Here is a 23,668-nt window from a genome sequence, read left to right on the forward strand (position 1 = left end):
TGCGGAGACAGAGCAGCGGTGACAGCTGGACTCGTGCTGGCGGAACAGGTAATGTATTGCCGCTGTATTGCATCGGTCGTCGGGCATTCGAATGCAGCTATCGACGCACTCCCGACCCGCCGGCGCTCGAAAAAAATCTTCCGCACGGATGGATCGACGGGAGTCGACAGGAATGATGGATTTCGGACGGAAATCCATCATTCTGTCAGCGGTGTGCGCGGCGATTTCACAGCCGTTTCGATCACTGTGATCGAAATGGCTGTATATCGGCGGGAAAATCGTTAAGTGTATGGGCCCCTTTACTGCAGCCTTTCCTACTTGCACTGTCTCTGTAATAAATCTTATCTACTTTCCTCTGTCGAGTCTGTCAGGCTGAGGCTGGAATGTGCAGCACTGCTTGTCATTGGCAGAAGCTTTACACCCCCTCCAAGCTCTGCATGAGTCACACAGTAAGCTTGTTCTCAGCCTATGATACTCTGGTTAGAAGCCAGTCTTTTGTTTGTAAACACTGCCTAAACCTGTTAATTACAAGCCAGGATTGCAGCAGGGAGTGGCAGAAACAGCACAGAGGGGCACAGGAGAACATAAAGAATAGAATGGTATGCTTTTTATTGTAAGAATCTTTAAAGAGGATCTGTAGAGAAAATAACATAATGAATAAAATTGCTTATTTTTTGCAATATTTTATTTCATTTATAGATTATTTAGCCAGTGTTAGCCCACTGTAAAGTATTTCCTCTCCCTGATTTAAATTCTGAAAGTAATCACCGGTAGTGACATCTTTAGTTCTGCCAGGTGATCTGTACGGAATGTTGTTACTGCGGTTTTATGCACAGAGGGAGATATTGCTTGCTTGGCTGTTGGAAAAAGCTGTTCATTCCCACAACGCATCGAGGTTCACAGACAGCAATATGTCAGGACCATGGTCATGACCTCACACTCTGGGAGAGTTTTTACCCCAATAGTAGTCACACAGACCCTCCTGATATAACAAGGGAAAGCCTCTGGAGGATGCAGGGGCTTTCCTTCTTCGTAGATAAGTTCATGGAAAGGGAAAGATTTCTTGCGGGAAAGGGGGTATCAGCTACTGATTGTGATGAAGTTAAATTCTGCGTTAAATTTCCTCTTTAATTTTGAAGATGAAGACCCTTCCAAATAAAAGCTTTCAAGAGCTCTGCAAAGGTCACACAAGAATAGTCTGCATTTGTGCTGTGTTTCCCCCTGAAATATATTGTATTTACTTTGTGTATAAGAGAGGGGTTCTGAGGTGGATAAACTGTAAGACAATTTATTGTAAGCACGCTTTAGGACAGTTTAATATGTTGTATTTCATACTCCATTTTTTTTTTACTTACTGTACATCTGTCTTCATCTTGTCCTTCTAGGTCACCAATGAGATTACCCCAGTGCTGAGCTACTCCTACATGGTGGTATTGGTGCCAGTTTTCCTGTTGACGGATTACCTACGTTACACACCAGTATTGGTCCTGCAATCCCTCAGTCACATAGCAGTGTGGATACTGCTCATCCTGGGTTCTGATGTCATCGCAATGCAGTTCATGGAGTTCTTCTATGGCATCACCATGGCAGCCCGCGTTGCTTACTCTTCGTATATCTTCTCATTGGTTGAGCCTGCAAGGTTTCAGCGGGCAGCTGGGTACTCCCGGTCCTCGGTGCTCATGGGAGTCTTCTTCAGTGCTGTGCTGGGGCAGCTTTGTGTTTCTTTAGGCGGTGTCCCTTTTCAGATGTTGAATTACATCTCTCTGGGCTTTATGGTTTTTGGATTGATCCTCACTTTGTTTCTACGGCGCCCTAAGAAAAGCCTTTTCTTCAATAAGACGGTTTCTAAGCAGCAGAATGGAAGTAACCATTCTGAACTGGAAAAGATGAATCCAGGAATCAAGGCAGGAGTAGGCTGGTGCTCCGGGTGGAAAGACTCCGTGATTATTCGCATGCTCACTGAGCTCAAGTCAATTGTTCGCCATCCCCGATTGCGCATCTGGTCATTGTGGTGGATCTTTAACTCTGCCGGCTACTACCTTATGCTGTATTATGTGCAGATTCTGTGGAATGAGATCCATCCTACCAGAGACAATACCAAGGTATACAATGGTGGAGTTGATGCTGCTTCAACACTTCTTGGTAAGTTTCCACTTGCCTGAATAAGAAATACAGTTCAACACTTAGGTACTGATTTACTAAGATTGAAGAGCCTGTTTATCTAGCAAAACCTGAACGAGATTCTTTTAAAGATGGGCCTGCTATTAGCAGGGCTGTGGAGTTGAGGAGTTGGAGCAATTTTTGGGTACCTAGAGTCAGTGGTTTCATAAATTGAGGAGTTGGAGGATTTTTGAACTCACTCCATAGCCCTGACAGGGTTGTGGATTCAAGGAGTCAGAGTAGGAGCAATTTTGGGTATCTGGAGTTGGTGGATTCCTAAACAGAGAAGTTGGAGTTGGATAATTTTTGTACTGACTCCACAGCCCTTGCTATTAGGTCTCAAAAGTTTGCATCACTCACTTGTGTCATATAAGATCACAGTAAGGGTTAATAAAAGGTTGGTGAAATAGCAGTCAGAAAATTGTAGTCATTTGTAGTCTAATTTTTTTTTTATTATATGCCCAGAGGATAGTCCTGAATTTAGTGTGTTTGTGTGTGTGTGTGTGTGTGTGTGTATGTGTATAATACTGCAGTTGCAAAGCCACCATTTCACTCACTCACCGTTGCACTCACCTTTAGCAGTCCTAGTTATAGTCTGATGCAACTCCGAGGGGGAATGGTATTTAACACTGCCTGGAATTTCAGCAGCAACAGGGTGAGCTTTCATTCGACTCACCATGTGCCCATATGACTGGGCGATGAGACAATATGTATACCATAACCCTACCTCCTGATTGGTCTTTTGAACTGTCCGGAGAAACTAGGAGGCAGGAATCATATATTCTTCTTGAAATAGAACATGACTGTGGCTTTACTTCAGGCAATGTAGCATTTCACTTGAAGATACCCATACCTGGGAAGCTGCAAAGTAAAATTCTGTCTCTAATATAGAGTTGGTCAATGAGATACCAGTTTTTCCATTTTGCATGCAAACTGTACTCTGCTTGGAATAAGACCAATCGACCAATCACATTGGCACAATGCACGATGGTACACAGTGATGCATTGTACCTTCACAGTGAAGGGGGGGAAAGACAATGGCACAATACATGTTTGCTCTGGGGGGTGGGAGGGGAGGGAGGGGTGGAGTTCAAGGTACACCATACTGACCACAACACATACTTATATCTTCTAGTAACCTCTGAGCTTTTGAGGCTCAGTGGCATACCTAGGGCATTTGACCCCCAGTGCCGGGTATTAAATGACTCCACCCCCAAGTGAGTGTGGCGTGCAAAGTGTGCCACGATGGGGAACAGATGTCACCTGGAAACTGCTCTGGTTAGGTGTGTGTGTGGGAGGTTTCATTGTTCGGCGTAGGTATAAGGGAGGTTAGTATTAGGCGTAGGTGGTGGTGAGGGTGTTAGTGTTAGACATAGGTGGTGGGGGTTAGTGTTAGGTGTAGGTATGGGGGGAGGTGTTAGGTGTAGGTATGAGGTTAGGTTAGTGTTAGACCAGCGTATGCAGGGGCCCCAGTTAGTGTTAGGTGAAGGTTGGCAGAGTCCAAGGCATAGTTGGGGTGTGGAAACCTCAGTCAGCAATGCAGTACCCCCACCCCACCTATGTCTTAGACTCTGCCCGCAGCCCACCTTCACCTAACACTCAGTTACTGCATAGTATTGGAAGCAAGCAGTGCGGTTAACTCACCTGCTCCACCGACAGAGTCCAGTGATGTCCGATCTCCTGTCACCACTCAGCTCTCCCCCTTTTTGCATCACATAATTACGGGAGTGCAGAAAGAGATGCCAGCACTAGGGGGCGAGCTAAGAGTTGACAGGAGGTCGGACATCATTGGACTCTGTCGGTGGAGCCAGGTGAGTTAACAGCATGGCTTTCTCCGGCTCGCAATACTCTGCATTCAGGCGGCTGTAGGAGGTCTCTGATGTCACCCCTGCCATATGCGGCTCACTCCGGCCTCTGCCCCCTTAGTCCGCCACTGTAGAGGCCAGTTTGGAAAGCTGCCAAGGACACTAGAAGAAGCAAGCCGGAGCAAGGTCAGGTACACGCTGCAACACACTCGGCAGTGCACTCTGCCCCCGTCAGGCTTACACAATGACTTGTCCCTAGTCAGGCTCACACGACTCGTATTTAATTTTTTTTTGTTTTTTTTGTTTTTTTAGAAATGTTTAGATGCCTATTGCAGTAAACCTGTGCAGAGGTAGATGCTGCCAGCACGGAATGGAGACAATTGAGTAACCTGTTTGTGTTTGGTCTCCACTAGGAGCCATCACCTCCTTTGGTGCTGGCTATTTGAAGATCCGCTGGAATCTGTGGTCAGAATTGGTCATCGGGTCAGTGACTGCTTTGCAGGCTGGGCTTCTCATTCTTATGAACACAACTACAAATATCTGGGTGTGTTACTTGGCTTATGTACTTTTCCGGGGTTCCTACCAGTTCCTGGTTCCTATTGCCATGTAAGTGCAGGCTCTCTAGAGAGGATATGCTGACATGTACCGTATTTATTATGAATCTGATCCACCAACATCTGATTGGAGCAATGTTCATATTGTCATTCTTCAGAAGTGTTATTTATAATAGTTTTTGAAAGAGCTCAATTTTAAGCAAAGGGTAGACACTTGCCACGTCATACCACCTTTAACCAAGCGTGAAGATTACCAGCTCTACCATTTAATAGACTTGTGAATAACATGACCTTAACTTGGTAAGAAATGCTGGACATCTTGGTAGCTGCAATATACTTGGTGGCGTAGCAATAGGGGTTGCAAAGGTAGCGACTGGACCAGAGGGGCCCTCCTTCAACTGCTTTATTAACTCTTTATTGTTGATAAGCTGGTCATGATCACCTCTATATGTGCTTTGATTGGTTGTACTACAGTGGAAAGTAGTTCACCAGCCTCAGGGTTTTACCATGTTACACCTCAGTCGATAGGCACCCTAGTGAGGGTATCCGTGTGCTAAGCTGATATGGCGCTGTAGTCCAGCAGCTCCCAAAGCATAAGTAGAAGAGATCAGCAGCACCACGTAGATGTATTTAAGCTCTTTATTGCATAAAGATAAAGCCCAGGGACAGCGACAGACGCTGTTTCGGAGGCAAACTCCTTCCTCAAGCCTATACAGCTTGAGGAAGGAGTTTGCCTCCGAAACAGCGTCTGTCACTGTCCCTGGGCTTTATCGTTATGCAATAAAGAGCTTAAATACATCTATGTGGTGCTGCTGATCTCTTATACTTACGCTCAGGGTTTTACCATGCAGATCTCGGGGAGTCCTACTGGGATGAGGGGTCCATCACACCTCTCAATCTCAAAGTCCAAAATCGTAAAGATTCCATCCAGGACTCAACCCATGAAAGATGTTATATCAACCGCTTGTATTTATTCCATTCTTCGCAGATATATATACAGCATGACAAATAGCACGAGGTTTCGGGCATAGGCCCTTTATCAAGTGCTCAAACTTCTGGAATGACAGTGCAACATATATAGACACAAACTAACACACCACACCCAAGCAATTGGGGGGCGGGCACATGCTTAGTTACTAATTAACCCTTTCTAGGATAAAGAACTGCTACCTGTTAAAAGAAACATCTGAGACTAAAGTCTTCATTCAGGCCACCGGGTGATTGAGTCCCCAAACACTCCATCCAATAGGCCTCACGTCTAAGGAGCGTGTTCCTATGGGGTTTACCCTCCTGGAAGGATACAACTTCCAATATCTGCCATCTCAATTGACTCACGCTGTATCTTAACTCAACAAAATGTCGACTTTGGACTTTGGTTGTAACCATTAATTGACTGTTCTCCTACTCTGCTTACGCCTCTCTGACACTGCAGCTGTCCTTGGCAAGTTTTGTTGTTCCGTATCAAATTGTTATGTATAGAGCTCTTAAGGGGCCCCAATGTAAAACTCACACTGGGACCCAGAGCTCCTGAGCTACATAACTGAGTACTGTATATTCATAAACACAATGTTCAGCTATATTTCATAAATGTGCTGGAATGATGTTTTTTTTAAAGGCACCTTATAGTGAATCCGACTATACAACTCACTACTATATCCTGAAAGTGTAGAGTTTACTGTAAGTATTGTTGCTGTTTGTTACCTTGTAAAAGATTTCCTTTTCCTAATCCAGTTACCGGTAGCTGAAAATTGTGTTGAAATTTGACTATAGCTTCGTTGGACTCTCAGCTCTGCCCTGTCTCTTTGCTGACTCCCCTCTATGACAAATCATGCTGTCTGCTCTCCTATGTGAAGAGGCAAGACAGCTGCTCTGTGTATTCATTAAGCTAAATCCATGCATGCTAGACATAAAAACAGACCATTTTGTGCAACAGAGATAAGCAGATAAACAGGCATGTCGATGAAGTCTTTGTTATTTACAGGATACATTCAGAGATGTCTGCTTTCAACGTATTAATTGTAAAAATTTCAGTAGTAGAACGCAGTCCTATCTTGCACGTTTCCGGACACCATATACACTGTGTAAGCCGACAGCCACAATAAATGTCTAATAGAGATCAACTACATTGATGTTCTCTGTAGTGGGTTAATTGGAAATTAGACATGATAATTTTATTTATTTATTTTTTAAATCAAACCCTAAACCCCTCCCACAATTCTCCTTGCTGTCTGTTGCCAAAGTGCATGCTACAAAGGACACCCACAGAAAAAAAAAAAAAAATCAGTGAAAAAAGTATATCAGATCCACTGTGCCCGAACGAGCAGGGCTGTGGAGTCGGAGTCGTAGAGTCGGAGTCGGGCAATTTTGGGTGCCTGGAGTCGGAGTCGGGACAAAATGCACCGACTCCGACTACGACTCCTAATGAATTTGTAACTGTAATTAAAATAGAAAATATGATCAAATGTTCTATTTCTCAGATAATAGTCATTAAAAATAATGTATATATACAGTAATAGCCGTGCTCAGTCCACAAAAATGAAATAAACCAATCAAAATTAGTTACTTGTGCTGCTTCAATAAAGCAGTCCCCGTATTTTTAAGGTTAGATATACATATCTGATTGTGACTGTATATATGATGTGTACACAGGAATCTCTTATATATATACTAAATAACATCTATGCTGTGGGAATAAAGCCTGATTTGTAGCTGTGTCACTAATAGAGATGGTCAACGAGATGGAAATAATTCTGCATTGATGCTGATTTATGCAAATGTATGCACTCTCTTTGCTCATGAAATCAAATAATTTGATATGTTGTTAAAGTTTGGTTTGGTGACTACAAATTAAAGGGTACCTGAGACGGATGAAAAGTAAAGTTTTATACGTACCTGGGGCTTCCTCCAGCCCCCTTCAGGCTAATCAATGCCTCGCTGTCCTCCACCACCTGAATCTTCTGCTATGAGTCCTGGTAATTCAGCCAGTCAGCGCTGTCCGGCCGCATGCTGCTTCCACAGCCAGGAGCGTTCTGCACCTGCGCAATAGTGCTGCACAGGTGTAGTATGCTCCTGGCGGCGGAGTGTGTGCATGTGCACTACTCCCGACTGGCTCAAGTACCTGGACTCATAGCAGAAAATCCAGGTGGTGGAGGAGGACAACGAGGGACTGATTATCCTGAAGGCAGCTGGAGGAAGCCCCAGGTATGTATAAAACTTTAATTTCATCTGTCTCAGGTTTACTTTGTTACACAGTAGTACTATACTCTACATATGCACTCCCCACAGAGCTGCAGGGAATCCACTGAGAATGCTGTGCACATTGAACACAGAGGTGTTGTCTGTTTACAATCTCCTCATTCCCCTGCAGAGTACCTGCACATCATTCTTACATGTACCCACACTTACATTGCCTAGGGCCTGATAGATGTTCTTTGTTCCGGTTTGTACCTTTTACAAGTACTCTTACCAAGGACTAAAGGACTAGTTTTAGTCTAAAGGGAATAAATATAGTAGTCTACATATCCTTCTCACTTCAGTTGTCTTGTAAAATTCCTAAGCGTTGGCAGTTAAGAGACGAATTTCATGTTACATACTTTTAATCAACAAAATTGTAATATGCAAATTAGAGGAGTCGGAGTCGAGGAGTCTGAGTCGGTGGAATCCTAAACTGAGGAGTCGGAGTCGGTGGATTTTTGGACCGACTCCACAGCCCTGCGAACGAGTTCCCAGTGTGGCATAGTGTGGACCTTCCGTAAAGCCTTGTGCACATGTATGAGGCAGGTCTTCTGGTAGGGATAGGGACCAGGTCCCTTAGGCGACTTTGCAGGGCCGAAGCTGTACAGATGTGTCGCTAGCATGCAGTGCTAATAATAGAGTAAGGGGCGGTGCTCCCCTGGCATTGGGACTGGTAAAATTTCCCTGCGCTGCTTTTGCACGATAAAACTACCAGCCTTTCATGCATCAGGCCCAATGGTGCTGCCTGAGATTGCATTGCTGTTGCTATATTTGGATGACATGCCTATGGTGGGTTGACATGGTCTTAGCTGTAGTTGCAGGCAGGGCTGTGGAGTCGGAGTTGAGGAGTCGGAGCCATTTTGGGTACCCGGAGTCGGAGTAGCAGTCGTGATCTCATAAACTGAGGAGTCGGAGTTGGAATCGGAAGATTTTTGTACCGACTCCACAGCCCTGGTTGCAGAAAGGGTGTTATGGTGACTTAATTTAATATGCAAAAGCCATGAAGGCCAAACATAAAGTCTTGTTCGCTCCCGATGTGTAATGTCAGGAAGAAGCGTCACTAACGACCGTTGTCAAGGGGATGTCGCAGGACACGGGTGGTGAGTATGCAGCTTTACCCCTTTTGCTGATGTTATCAGACTGTGCTAGGCCTGAATGATAAATCAAATTTAAACCGAAATCGTGATTACCAAGATCATGATTTTGGAATTGTCAAAGTGGCAATTTCCGTGATGCCGTCATTTCCACATGGGGGAAGTTTGAAGATGTGGCTTCAAACTTTCCCCATGTCCCATCGCATGCGGCCCGCAGCATTGGCTTTGTTGGGCATATCTTCCGCACGAGTACAACGCTGCCCTTCCTCTATCGCCGTCTGCTGGCTCTTGTGCATGGCATACTTCCTGGTTCTTGTATGTCACATGACATACAGAAAGTATGCCGTGCATTAGAGCCTGCAGGAGGCGAAGTGGCAGCTTGGGGGACTGTTGCAGCTTGGGGGAAAGAGGTGCACAGAGAGAAAGATAGCAGGCACAGAGAGAGAGAGAGAGACAGGAGACACAGAGCGAGCACAGAGAGACACAGCGGGCACAGAGAGAGAGAGACAGGAGACACAGAGCGAGCACAGAGAGACACAGCGGGCACAGAGAGAGACCCAGAGAGACAAAAGGGCACAAAGAGAGACACAGAGGGGACACAGAGAGACAAAACGGGGCACAAAGAGAGACACATATGATGCACAGAGAGAGACTGGGACAGAAAGGCACAGGGGGAACAAATCCTGATTTGATGGAAATCGTGAATCGAATCGAAATCGCAATCACTCAATTAATATATTTTTTTTTCCTAAAATCGTTCAGGCCTAGACTGTGCTGATTCTGAGTGGCAGATGATCAGCTGATCTGTCAATGAACAATATGTTCTTCCCTATGGCTGAATACACAGCACTGAGTTTTATGTGTTATTTATGCATTCCGGAGATTTACTTATGTTTATATTCGGCAAGCTTGTAAAAGTAAATAAAGTAGAAGATGCACACTATAGAGCATATCAGTCCACACAATTCAAATGATTCTTTAAATGTGACCATACATCAGATGACTTGACGGCCAATCAACCACCCAGTTCAGTTATTATAATCGAATGAAAATCTGTGCCGCCAAGAGCATGCCCGATTGATGATATGACCAATTTAGGGATGAAATGAGTTGCATGTATCGACTGGACATGCTGTACGATGTAGGGCTAACTTGTTTAACCGGTACACGACAGTAACAAGCGACGGAACCCCCAGCCCTGTCCCCCCTTATATAAAATCTTCACCCACCCCGGTGCCCGGTGCAGTATACTTTACCTGTACATTGCTGGCGCTGTGCTCTGTCCACATACATGCTCCCCACGTGGTTGCCGGTGTAACCTGGGTGCATTTGTGACATCACATGTGCCCATGTAAACACCGGCAACCATATGGGGCGCTTGTATGCGGACGGAGCACAGCGCCAGCAACGTACAGGTAAAGTATAACATTTTACACTGGGGCAACGCGGAGGGCGGTGAGGCAGTGGATGCAGCATCCAGAGAGATTTCATGCTGAAATTGATTGGGAATCGGCCTGTGGTTTATGTGCAGGCAACTGATCTCTCTCCAATCTTCCGATGTATGGGCACCTTACCTCCTCCATCTTTTGCTACACTGCATAGTGAGACAGGAGGAGAAATTCAAACTATACTTGTGGTTAGCAGCTTATGGTGATCAGCGACATCCGGCAGCTGGTGCTCACTGCATATAAAAGCATCTGGCGGTGGTGGTGGGCCCAAAATGGATTTAACCAAGTTAAAGGAATAACATCTGTATTACCTTCCCTCATGGTACGCTCTATTCTGTGGTGCCTGGAATTTGGTTGATAAACTTATCAAACTGAATTTAAACAAAAAACATGTTCTCAAGTAGAGATATAGCCAACGTGTACGCAGTTTAAAAAGGTACATTAAAAAGTAATGCTAGTACTCATTTAAAACTTGCAACATATCAGGAAGCCACATCCCATTCTGTATGTTATCATGACACAGCAAGAGCCAATGGGCTCGATTCACAAAGCGGTGCTAACCCAGTTAGAGACTTTAGGCGTGATAACCATTGCACCATGCTGGTGAAAAGTCAGTTTAGGTGTGCTAAGTTTAGATAAGTTTAGATCGCGTGCAAAGTCCCGCACGCAAAGCAGCGCCATTAAACTCTATGCGAAGTGCACCAGACTTTGCTAGCGCAAAACTTTTGATCAGCTGTGCACTGCGGTGCTAACCCAGTTGGTGCCTAAACTTATCACGCCTAAACTTATCACACCTAAACTTATCATGCTTAAACTTATCACACCTAAACTTATCACTCCTAAACTGTTCATGCCTAAACTGAGTTTAGGCGTGATAAAGGGCTTTTCACCAGCGTGCTAACTGTTAGCACCGCTTTGTGAATCAAGCCTAATGTGTGAAAGTGCTCCCAAGGTAGAGGGCTAGGCGATCAGCATTAGGCCCCCTGTACACTGCAAATCCGCAATTTCGATTTTCCCTGGATGCTATCAAAACAAAAAGAAAAACACAGCATGCAGTACCGATTAAAAATCGAAAGTGCATGTAAAATCCCAAGAGGCATTATTCTGTGCTATAGTGTATAACATCGCTTGTATGCACTAGTGAGTGAGAGCGAGGCTGTAGTGCATACAGAGTGCCCAGTGTTCAAATCCGAAATCACACTGGCCGGCATTTTCACAGTTTGGAGCTGTTCCATCTGGTGTATGTGGCTACCAACAACTACAGGGGCTGAAGCTTAATAGATGAGTGCAAAATAAATAAAAAAAAAAGACTGAATATAAAAAAAAAAAAAAAAAAAAGTAGAGCGTATCCACTGCCTATTTGATTTGTTAAATGCATAGAAATCTGCCTGTGCTGGGACTTGCTTTAAAATGTGTTAAAACGTTCCCCATGAAGCATTACGAAAATACGTTACATGATTTTGTTTATATTTCAACCCCTATGAGGTAATTTCCTGTAGAGAGATCTAGTCAGGTGCCATTGAGAGAGTCTGGGACTAGGACCTAATACATCAATGCTCCTGTGGTGAGCTGTGTATCATGTGCAGTTGCAATGCACCCTTTCCCCCAGTTCTGCTCTGTCTACAATTGTGAGACAGCTTCAGGGAGAGGACAGAAGTTAAAAATACATTCATAACAAGCGAAAAAATGTCACATGCTTCAACTAAGTGCCACTTTCAGTACTGGCCCTGCAGTTTCCTAATGATAAATATTACCCTAAGCAGTAGCATGTGGGTGACCTTTTCCCTATTCAGGAGCAGTGGAGGAACACTGATAGGGATTTCCCAACAACTACATGGCAACTGTTGCATGGCAATAACTTGTGACAAAAGCAAGATCAATACTACTATTAATCAGAATTTTTTTTTACAGACACTTTTTAACTAATTCCTGCAAATGCCATAATACTTTAAAGGACAACTGTAGTGAGAAGAATATGGAGGCTGACATATTTATTTCCTTTTAAACAATACCAGTTGCCTGGCTGCCATGCTGATTTTCTGACTCTAATAATTTTAACCATGGACCCTGAACAAGCATGCAGCAGATCAGATGTTTCTGACATTATTGTCAGATCTGACAAGATTAGCTGCATGCTTGTTTCAGGTGGGTGACGCAGCCACTACTGCTTCCAAAGAGATAAGCAGGGCTGCCAGGCAACTGGTATTGTTTAAAGTAAACTTGAGGTGAAAGTGATATGGAGGCTGACATATGTGTTTCCTTTTAAACGATACCAGTTGCTGGGCAGCCCTGCTGATCCATTTGGCTGCTGTAGTGTCTGAATAACACCAGAAACAAGCATGCAGCTAATCTTGTCAGTTCTGACAATATTGTCAGAAACACCTGATTTGCTGCATGCTTGTTCAGGGTCTATGGCTGAAAGTATTAAAGGCAGAGGATAAGCAGGATAGCCAGGCAACTGGTATTGCTTAAAGCAGATCCGAGATGAAAAACTAACTATAACAAGTAACTTGTCTATATATCTTATCTAAAGTTTAGATAGTTTACACAGCAAATCTAGCTGCAAACAGCTTCAATAGAATATAATTATTTCTTCCTGTGATACAATGACAGCAGCCATGTTGTTTGTAGACATTACACACAGGCAAGCTTATCTGCATCTTCAGCGCTCAGCCTGTGAAAAAAACCTATTCCCCCTCCTCCTCACTCCTCCCCTCTGCTTCTGAAATCTCTGGCTAGTAATACCTTCCCTCCTCCTGCCCAGACTGATCTCCCATGAGCCCTTGCTACCGTCTGAAAATGCCAAGGCTCTCTGAAAAGCTATGAGTGAGGCTTGTTTAGTTTTATAGGGAATTAGAGTATTAAAACAAAAACAAAAAAGTATTTGGCTTGAGGAATGCCCTATAAACAATAGGAAAGGAACACAATTATGCAATGAGTAAAAGTTCATCTCGGATCCACCTTAAAAGAAAATAAATATGGCAGCCTCTATATATCTCACACTACAGTTCTTTAAAATGCAGCTATTCTTCCAGTTTATTCAGTGATTGCCCTATCTGCATGTTGTTTCTTCTCCTCCCAAAAAGGGAGCGTGTGTTTTTTTGTTGTTGTTGTGTTTGTTTGTTTTTTTTATACTGCTATACGGTATGAACAGTTTAAATCATTGCTGAAATAATGACTAAGTTTTTGCCTGGCTGTCCTCTTTTTTTGCTTGTTTTTTTTTTTAAGATTTCTTAGTGATGGCTTTATTCATATACTTTAACCTTGTTTTCACATTTTCTTTCAGTTCCCAGATTGCAAGCTCTTTGTCCAAGGAACTATGTGCCCTGGTGTTTGGCGTTAACACCTTCTTTGCTACAATCCTGAAGTCTATTATTACACTTGTGATTGCTGACAAGAGAGGATTGTCGCTTTCCGTGCACCCACAGGTAATATAGGAGAGATTGCATAACAGGATTGTAAAACTTGCACAATACACACAGTTTACAATTAACTTGTCAGGGTTCATGCCTGTGAGCTGGTGTGCTGACTAAGCAAGAAATGCAGGCGACAAGTCACCTTAGTTCCTCAGGAACCCATTAATATAATGGTCATTTATTTAGAATACCGCGGCCACCACCAGGTTGCCTCATGCTGTAACAAAATGTTAGAACTCACAGGCTGATTGATGCTGAATTAAAGGGATTTTGAATGGAGAGTAATACAGTGGCTGCCATCTTCATTCACTTGCCTGGCTGTCATGCTGAGCTTTAAGCTGGTCATAGATGCGTTGATTTTTTTTATTTTCAGATTCGGTCGTCGTGGTTAAATCTGCTGGTTATCTGTAACACAATGTGCCACATCAATTGTAGTTTGGATCGATTCACAACAAAAATCAATAGAAATTTCAGTCAAACTGCGCAGTAAATTTCAGTCGATCGGGAGCGGAGGTAGACTGACCACCCATAGCATTGCACTGTATCAAACAGTGCAGTTCATGCGGACAGTCAGATTAGCCTCACTGTGTGTTGAAAAAAAAAAAATAACAAAACTGATCAGATGCTTAGACTCTGGTCTAAAGTTGCTCATACTTGACTCCATCTTCAACATCGATATCTGGCCAATTCACTCATAATGCTGAAATCTGTCAGATATCGCTGCCACACCATGACCACCTGATCCATTGATTTCTGGCAGTTTACACTAGGTCTGCCACCCTACATATTAGCACAGCAAAGATCAGTGCAAAAATGAACATGCAGAAATAAAGGGCCCATGCTTTCCTAATGGCTCATTCACATATGTCTGTTCCATATTTTATAGAAGGTGCCCATGCTTTCCTAATGGCTCATTCACATATGGCTGTTCTATATTTATAGAAGGTGCCCGTGCTTTCCTATTGGCTTATTCACATATGTATGTTCCATATTTATAGAAGGTGCCCGTGCTTTCCTATTGGCTTATTCACATATGTATGTTCCATATTCATAGAAGGTGCCCATGCTTTCCTATTGGCTTATTCACATATGGCTGCTCCATATCTATTGCAGACCCCTGTGGAAAGACCCAACTGATACAACTTTTCCACGCAGTAACCACAGTGCTACTCATCCAGTGGATTGCACACATCCGCTCTGCTGTGACAGGGCAGCCTGGAAAAGACCACAGCACATACCAAGAGTGGTACAGCACATCTGTACAATGCAGATGCAGTATTGCATAGTGTGAACTGAACCACTGAACGTGCCCAACCCCTGCTGGGTTCAGTTTCACTTGAACTGTAGCTACCTTGAAGGAGGAGTTGAGGTTTACATGAGAGAGATCACAGAACCATTCTAGTTTTCAGTCAGGCTATCTGAATCCCAGGATATTTTTGCAGGTGAGACATACACTGCATCCCCTGTGAGGATTCATCTGTCTTCTCAGAGATTATCTTTAGGCCTGATTCGTAGTGGGACGTTGTGTTCCCTGTATAACAGGAACACAACTGAGCAAAGCAGTCATACCATACGTTACAGCCACATTGCGTCACATACTGTGAAGCATACAGTCAATGAAAAATGATGGGTCACTGTACCTGTGAACGCATGCATTTAACAGTAATACACTGCATCCCATTATACTGCAATGCTACTGCCACACTGTGAATGTCGCATACGTGGTGCAGTGCAGTAAGCCACGTTACAAAGCAGCTGTTGCACTGCACCACTGTGTGTGGGGCCCACAACGAGCACTTTTGCAGGCGATTGGCAAGTGCCGCAACAGTGAATCTCTATGAGGATGATTCCGCTTTTGAAAGCACATCACTTTCAGCTTCACTCAAATTACCATCGAGCTGTTTGCAGCATTTTTGGAGCAATTTAGTTTCCAGGGTTGCTGACAAAATCACATTCCCTCCGAAAATCGTGGTGTAAATGTTAGCTTTTGCAAGTTGTAGTGCATCATTTCAGCATTGTCTGTGTGAACAGGCCCTGAAACAGATGTCTGTGTGAACAGGCCCTGAAACAGAAGGTATTTGCAAGTATGCAGCTTCTCATGAGCAAGAAGTTATTCCATAATGTAGTGTTTCTCATACCTGTCCTCGTGACTCCCCAACGGTGCATGTTTTACAGGCAACCTCCCCTCTGCACAGGACGGTTAATTAGTGATTCAGGTGGATTCCATGTAGCTGAGACACTAATTACCACACCTGTGCTTATATGAGGTTGCCTGCAAAACCTGCACTGTTGGGGAGCCACGAGGACAGGTTTGAGAAACGCTGTCATAATGTTTTGATTTAGGAAACTGAAAATGTGCAAAATCTTTCTTTTAAAGCGAACCCGACCTCGGAACTTCCTCTCTGCTCTAAAAGATAAGCAACAGCATAATAACCTTTAACCTCCTGAGCATTACACCGCTCAGGAGGATTTGTAGGCTCAGGAGTCCCCCAGGTGAAAACTATTCGATTAAATGTGATCAGAATATATTAGCTAGAATAGGTGACCAGCACCCCCGATCGCTTCCAAACCCCCGATCCAGCCACTTATACATTACCCAGCGTGGCTCCAGCGATTGACGCAGCCTCTCCGTACAGCTCCCCATAGAGAATACCGGAGCTGTACTGGGCAGCTGCGCCGTTCGCTGGAGCCAGGCTGGGTAATGTTTAAGTGACTGGATCGGGGGTGTCGGTTACCTATACTAGCTAGCTTAGTGCTAGCTAATATGTTCTGATCACATTTAATCTAATAGGTTTTAACTGGGGGATTCCTGAGCCTATTAAAACCCCTAGACACCGTGTTGGGCATACCGCTCAAGAGGTTAAAAGGAAAACATTTCTTTGTTACAGCTGATAACAACAATCCTGCAATAAATCTGCAGTGTGTCTACTTCCTTCTTTCATGGAAGCAGACCTATTGTTCACATCCTGTGTTTACCAATTAGCTCTCTGCAGTGGCAGCCAGCTGACACAGCTGAGGGATAAAATTACAACTTGTGCTTAGTCACAGATGAGGGAGGCTTAGACAGGCTAAACTCTCTAAAAATACAGGGCACATTTCTATAGGTTTTCCTTTTTGTCCTGTGTAAGAGTTCAGGTCTACTTTAAGTAATATTTATTAATTGTATTTATAAAGCGCCAACATATTACGTAGCGCTGGACATTAGTTTAGGTTACAGACAATATTTAGGGGTGAGATACAGCAATAAGACAATACAGGAATATAAGAAAAACCAGATCACACAGCACAGTATGAGTACAAGGTAATGCTTAGTCACTGGATGGAGCATGGAGATTAGGCAAGTTAGGTTCACTCAGATGCATAGCATGGGTTCACAGTAATGGAAATGCATGATCAGGTAGGATACAAAAGGAGGAGGACCCTGCCCAAAGGCTTACAATCTAGAGGGAGAGGTAGGGACCAGAGTTCAGCTGTGGGTTTAGAGCACTTGTGAGGGGTAGTAGGCCAGAGTAAAAAGGTGAGTTTTGAGGGCCTTCTTGAAGATGTTGAAAGAGGGGCTGCCCTAATGGGGGGAGGTAGAGAGTTCCATAGTGTTGGAGCAGTCCTGGAGGCATGCATGGGACTGGGTGATGCGTGGCACGGTCAGGCGAAGCTCATTGGAAGAGCGGAGTGGCGAGGTGTGTACGATCGGAAATGTAGGTTGGACAGGTTTTGTGGACAGATTTGTAGGTCAGACACAGTATCTTGAATCTGATTCTGGATTGGATAAGAAGCCAGTAGAGGGATTCAAGGAGGGGAGCCGCCGTGGTGGAGCGATGGGAGGAGTGGATAATTCTGGCTGCTGCATTCATGATGGACTGCAGTGGGGCTGTTCGGGTCATAGGGAGACCAGACAGAAGGGGATTGCAGTAGTTAATGCGGGAAAATATGAGGGCATGGATGAGGAGTTTGTGGCAGTTTGTGGTGGCAGAGGTCAGGAAAGGGCGAATGTGACAGATGTTAGGTTGAAGTTGCAGGACTTTGTGAGGTTTTGGATGTGGAGAGTTCGGAGCCCAGGGTGACACCCAGACAGCGGGCTTGAGAGGTAGGGCAAATGGTAGTGTGGTTAACAGTGACATGCGCATCTGGGAGGTTCAGGGATGGCCAGGGTGGGAAGTTACCTAGCGGACATCCAGGAGGAGATGGCTGATAGGCAGGAGGAGACCTTGTCCATGGTAGTGGTGGATATGTCAGGGGTGTGGAGGTAGATCTGGGTGTCATCTGCATACAGATGATAGTTAAAACCCATGCAGGAGATAACCTTGCCAATGGAGGATGTGTATAGGGAGAACAGTAGGGGGCCAAAGACCAAGCCTTGGGGGACTCCCACCGAGAGGTGGTTGGGGGTGGACGAGGACTTATTGAAGGAGGTTGTGAAGGAGCGTTTGGAGAGGTAGAATGAAAGCCCGGTCAGGGCAAGATCGTGAATGCCCATGGACTGGAGGAGTAGGGGATGATCTACTGTGTCTAAAGCTCCTGAAAGGTCAAGGAGGAGGAGAATGGAGTATTTACCTTCAGCTTTAGCTACGGCAAGGTCATTGACCACTTTGGTGAGCGCAGTTTCGGTTGAGTGGGCGGGCCGAAATCCAGATTGCAGTGGGTCTAGCAGTGAGTTGGCATTAAGGTACTGGGTCAGGCGTTCGTGAACCAGACGCTCAAGGAGTTTTGAGTCAAAGGGTAGGAGGGAGACAGGGCGGTAGTTAAGGGTGTTGAGGGAGGGTTTCTTGAGCAAGGGTAGTACTGTGGCCTGCTTGAAGTCTGAGGGGAAGGTGCCTGTGGATAGAGAGAGGTTAAACAGGGTAGTGAGGACTGGGGCCAATTCCGTGAAGTGAAAATTCAGGCAATACCCTACATCTAGATATATAGTACAGAAAGGAAATCAAATGAGTGGCACTAGATGCTGCAGGGAGTGGATCAGCTGATAAAGGGTGAAATTACAGTGCTCTCAGAGGACAGCCATTCAGTAGTTGTAGAAGAGGGAAGCGAGATGTCAGGCTGCTGTTTGTCAGCCTCACTGTTTATCACTGTATCTCTATAACCAGTTTAAAAATAAAGGGAATTTTAAGGAGCAGTGCCTGGCTCACCTCTTCTATTGCTATTAAATATAAAGTACACCTGTAACCTGCTAATGTTATATAACTGTATCATCTGCTCAGTATATGGGAGGAACTTCTTGCTCTAGAGAAGCTAGATATTTGCAGATATACGGTAATCTATTTTAGGAGAAGAGAACTGTACCGGTTCACATCAGCTTAGTTGCTGAGAGGCTGGTAAATTATTGATTGTGCCATGGCAGATATGCTCAGGTGCTGCAGCAAGAACTCTGACTCATTAAAAGTCTAATGTAGTAAATTAAAAGTCTATGCTGGCCTGGATAAACATCAATTCTTGCATCTGACTGCAATAATGCTCAAAACTTCCATCGATCCTCACTATATCATGACATGCCCCAGGTGATGATTTCAGACTTTTGCCACCTGGTAGCAGTCCTCCGCCCTATAGCATCAAATACATGAGAATAGCATCAGTTTGTAACATGCCCAAAATGACTGACTGCCAAAACATCATGCATTCATAGCTGCGGGCTTTAGGGAGTGGATCCGGTTGATCTAGTTGCAGTAGCAGTTACAACACTAAGTGCCAGCAGGGTAGTTGTCTTTTAATATGCTTAAAATAATAATGAAATGAAGATTTTGAATTCTGTAAGGTTTGGAATCTGTGTTGTAGACTGCATAAGGGCCCATTCATAATACCAGCATGCGTGACCAAATGTTGCCACGTGCACAGCTAAGTACTGTTATATTAGCTCCAGTCAGCTGAGACAAAATGCAGGCAGTGATGTAATCTTGTATAACAGTACAACACTCCACACAGCTTTACCAGGCAATAGCCCATGTTCATGCATATTTCTCAATTATGTTGGACACTAAGCATGATATTGGGTCTCTGGCAAAGCACTGTTCTATTTGGCTTACTGAGGGAAACTCTATAGTATTCATCTAGCTGACCCAGAGGCTGGTGGTAATCACTGATGGACTGCCGCTGTGCATGTGCTGCAGTTGTGGCTTGTGGTAATCCCTTATGGACTGCCGCTGGGCATGTGCTGCAGTTGTGGCTTGTGGTGATCACTGATGGACTGCCGCTGGGCATGTGCTGCAGTTGTGGCTTGTAGTAATCACTGATGGACTGCTGCTGGGCATGTGCTGCAGTTGTGGCTTGTGGTAATCAGTTATGGACTGCCGCTGGGCATGTGCTGCAATATTGGCTTGTGATCACTGATGGACTGCCGCTGGGCCTGTGCTGCAGTTGTGGCTTGTGGTAATCCCTTATGGACTGCCGCTGGGCATGTGCTGCAGTATTGGCTTGTGGTGATCACTGATGGACTGCCGCTGGGCATGTGCTGCAGTATTGGCTTGTGGTGATCACTGATGGACTGCCGCTGGGCATGTGCTGCAGTATTGGCTTGTGGTGATCACTGATGGACTGCCGCTGGGCATTTGCTGCAGTTGTGGATTGCATCTGTAGGTAGATTATACCTGTTAGATCATTTTCAATTTGTAATTTTCATAGAACCTCGTAACCTGATAAAGTTTGTGCTAATTTTTTTACACTTCTTTTGTCTTGTAGTTTTACTGCTATTTTGGTTACTTCACCTTCCTGGCTGTGATCTATCTGGGAGCTTCCGTCTGGGTTCTCGTCAGACACATGCGACAGAGGGATAATGAAGAGAATGGCGTGGCCCAGCCAGGCCCAACTACTGGGAAAGACTTGGTGACTAATAACATTGCTGCCAAAGAGTCCCAAGCATGATACCTCTTCATCTCCAGCCTTGGGAAACCACAACTCCAGTATTAGCCCATACTCGGCCGTGCTGAATGCAGTTACTACTGTTAGGAGTACCGTAATCTTAGGGATAGTGAGACCAGCTGCTCTAGTATTAAGGTAAATGCTGTAAGCACTCTGTGAGATCTTGTCCTCTGGTGCACCATCAATACAGGAGAGATGAATAGGCGTCTGCCTTTGTACCATTGTTTGTGGCAATAAACTCAGCCTGCCGGATGACAGAGAGACGAGCGGATCCAATCTAGGAAACGGAACACTCTCAGGGATTTGGCTCTGCTGCAAAACAGTTTGACGTTGGATGTGAAAAACTACACCAGACTGATGGGACAGTCCTTTCAGTGCTTTCCTAGCACTTCTGTCCACCACGGATTACTTTTCATGTAATTCTTTCTTGTAAATCTTGTGAATGACTGTACTGTGAACAAGGGCTTATTAACAAAGTACAAAGTGCACTACATCTATGCATACACAGGAAGTGACCCCAGCTTGTCAATGGCTACTCCCCATTTGAAAAATCAGTGGAGTAAAGGCCCGTACCCACCATGCAATTTTTTTTTTCAACAAACTGAGTATTTAGCTTAAAGGACACCCGAGGTGAAAATAAACTAAATAATTGTATCTATCCTCCTTCTCCTAAAAATGAATTTTTAGGATATTCCACAGTTTTATTTTATATTTAAATCTGCTTTTTAAATTTTTACGGTTTTATTGTTTTTGCTCAATGACACATTCATTGAAGTATACCAGAGCTATGAACTATGGACCCTTTTTATCTCTTTCCTGCTCACAAAAGCCATTTTCTGCTAGGAAAGTGTTGTATAGTTGTCATTTCTTATCAGCGAGGGTCACACTGTACTCTGACCCAGTCCTGACTCAGACAGATGCTGCCCCTTACATACCGGATGTTTAACTCTTTAAGGCAGAGAAATAAATAAAAGGAACACAGCATAGTTATTTGTATACTAGGCACTGTACATACACATGTCTATCTAATCATGTCACATGTCACCTCGGGTACCCTTTAAGAGTTTATGTATCACATTGTACCATTAGATCACAATTCTATATCGGTTAGCTTCAGGCGGCTATATACGGCCAATATGGTTTAGACCTATATAGCCATTAGTCCCCTCCCTCATCACATTCTCACTGCACTTAATGGCGTTAATAGATTACTAGTAGGTTGAACGTGTTGGACTAAGTAAAAGAAAAAAAATTGATCTGCCGATGTTTACCTCAACCTGCTGTAACCAACTAGTATTCACCCTTTATTGTATATGTACCGGTTGCCATGGGTTACTGCTCTTAGCAACTCCTCGTCAGGTATGCCCTCAAGTACCTTTTCCAGTGCTGATAATAAAGCTTACTGTGAAGTGCCCAGAAGCCAAAAGATAAACGGAATCACATAAGAAATAGTATACGCTATCACACTGTAAATACAGTTTTTTTTTTTTAAGGCAACATTTGTTTGAAAGGAGCACTGTACAAGGGATTCACTCAAGTTTTGACCCCTGGAGGGGATATGAAGTGCACTTACAATTTTATAGATTTGTACATAGAATAAATAGTGAAGACAATTTGTAGGAACTGTTATGAGCACTGTATATTATACCTGCTGTACCTTGTGGACCAAAATAAACACACAGAGAATTGGAATCATGCGTATGGGCATTACTGCACGCTGTCATTTTTGTTGTCTAACAGAAACTGAAACATTAATTTTGTATGGGATTTACAGCATACATCAAGGCTATTAACTTAATATGAAAATAAATTCAAGTGGATGCAAATGCTATGCAAATGCATGCAGCCTGGACCAATCAGAATTATCAACTACAGTAACTGATTGGGCCACTCCCTTAAAGTGTACCTAAGATGAAGAAAAAAAAAATCGTACATACCTGGGTCTTCCTATAGCCCCCTTTGGCCTGATCTCTCCCTCACCGTCCTCTTCTGCCTCCTGGATCCTCGGTTATAGGACCCGGTAACTTCGGCCTGTCGGCTCAGGCACTGCCTCGTTGCACTTTTGCGGGCGCTAGACTGTACAGTAGTATTGCGCAGGCACAGAACTCTCCCGGCGACTGGAGTGCGATTGGGGGGTGCGCACAGCCAGGCTGCTCATGTGCAGTAAGCCCCTGACTCCCCAGTTACCAGGCCAGATTGTGGAGACTGCAGGCAGCGGAGGAGAACTAGCAAGGTAGCTCAACAACACACTGCTTTACAAACCTGTCCTCTAGGACCATCAACAGTCCATTCCCTGCCAACTGCAAGCCTGCAGCTGGGCCCAAGAGGCCTGGATCAAGGCATGACCTGTTGTCGGTCCTGGAGGACAGGTTCGGAAAGTGGTGTGCCATTGGTTACAGTAAGTTTAATGTCCCTGTTCTTCATCTCCTGCAAAAGCAAATGAGAAAGGGGTTGGTGTTTGTCCACTACATCAGGGGTACTGCGATGTTGTGGTGGAGCAGACAGCAACTGTGTGTATGCTCCTCTGTCTTCAGTTGGCACATTAAAGTAAGGTGTCCCCTGCTAACCCTGATATGATTGAGACTGCTGAGTTGCCCAATCCCCATGAGGCCTGAAAGGTGGATGTTGAAAGAGTGATGGCACTGGGCCAAAAGACGGGTACTTTTCGGTTGCCATATGTGCTTTAACCTCCTGGGGGATACAATTATATCGCCCAGGAGGTGGCGCAGCACTATTTTTTTAAATTTTTTAATTTTTTAAAGGGGAACTGAAGAGAGAGCTATATGGAGGCTGTCATGCTTATTTCCTTTTAATCAATACCAGTTTCCTGGCAGACCTGCTGGTCAATTGCTCTGCAGTAGTATCTGAATAAAACCAGAAACAAGCATGCAGCTAGTCTTGTCAGATCTGACTTTAAAGTCTGAACAACTGAAACACCGGATCTGCTGAATGCTTGTTCAGGGGCTATGGTTAATAGTATTAGAGGCAGAGGATCAGCAGGGCTGCCAGGCAATTGGTTTTGCTTAAAAGGAAATAAACATGAAAGCCTCCATATACTTCTATCTTCAGTTCCCCTTTAAATCATGTAGCGAGCCCAGGGCTCGCTACATG

General features: G+C 44.4%; 1 protein-coding gene across 3 annotated transcripts in view; it reads left to right on the forward strand.

Moving 5' to 3' along the window:
* The window catches only part of SLC19A1 (solute carrier family 19 member 1), a 34,947-nt gene extending 12,698 nt beyond the window's left edge, over nt 1-22,249 (forward strand). For all 3 annotated transcript variants that reach the window (XM_068245272.1, XM_068245274.1, XM_068245273.1), the window contains exons 3-6: nt 1,386-2,142; nt 4,379-4,571; nt 13,582-13,723; nt 20,378-22,249. In XM_068245272.1, coding sequence (XP_068101373.1) covers nt 1,386-2,142; nt 4,379-4,571; nt 13,582-13,723; nt 20,378-20,560 — 1,275 coding nt within the window. In that variant the 3' untranslated portion in view covers nt 20,561-22,249. The remainder of the gene's footprint in view (nt 1-1,385; nt 2,143-4,378; nt 4,572-13,581; nt 13,724-20,377) is intronic.
* Nucleotides 22,250-23,668: the final 1,419 nt, after the last annotated feature.

Source organism: Hyperolius riggenbachi, chromosome 7 (genome assembly GCF_040937935.1).
Source record: "Hyperolius riggenbachi isolate aHypRig1 chromosome 7, aHypRig1.pri, whole genome shotgun sequence".
In the NCBI taxonomy this organism is placed as follows: domain Eukaryota; kingdom Metazoa; phylum Chordata; class Amphibia; order Anura; family Hyperoliidae; genus Hyperolius; species Hyperolius riggenbachi.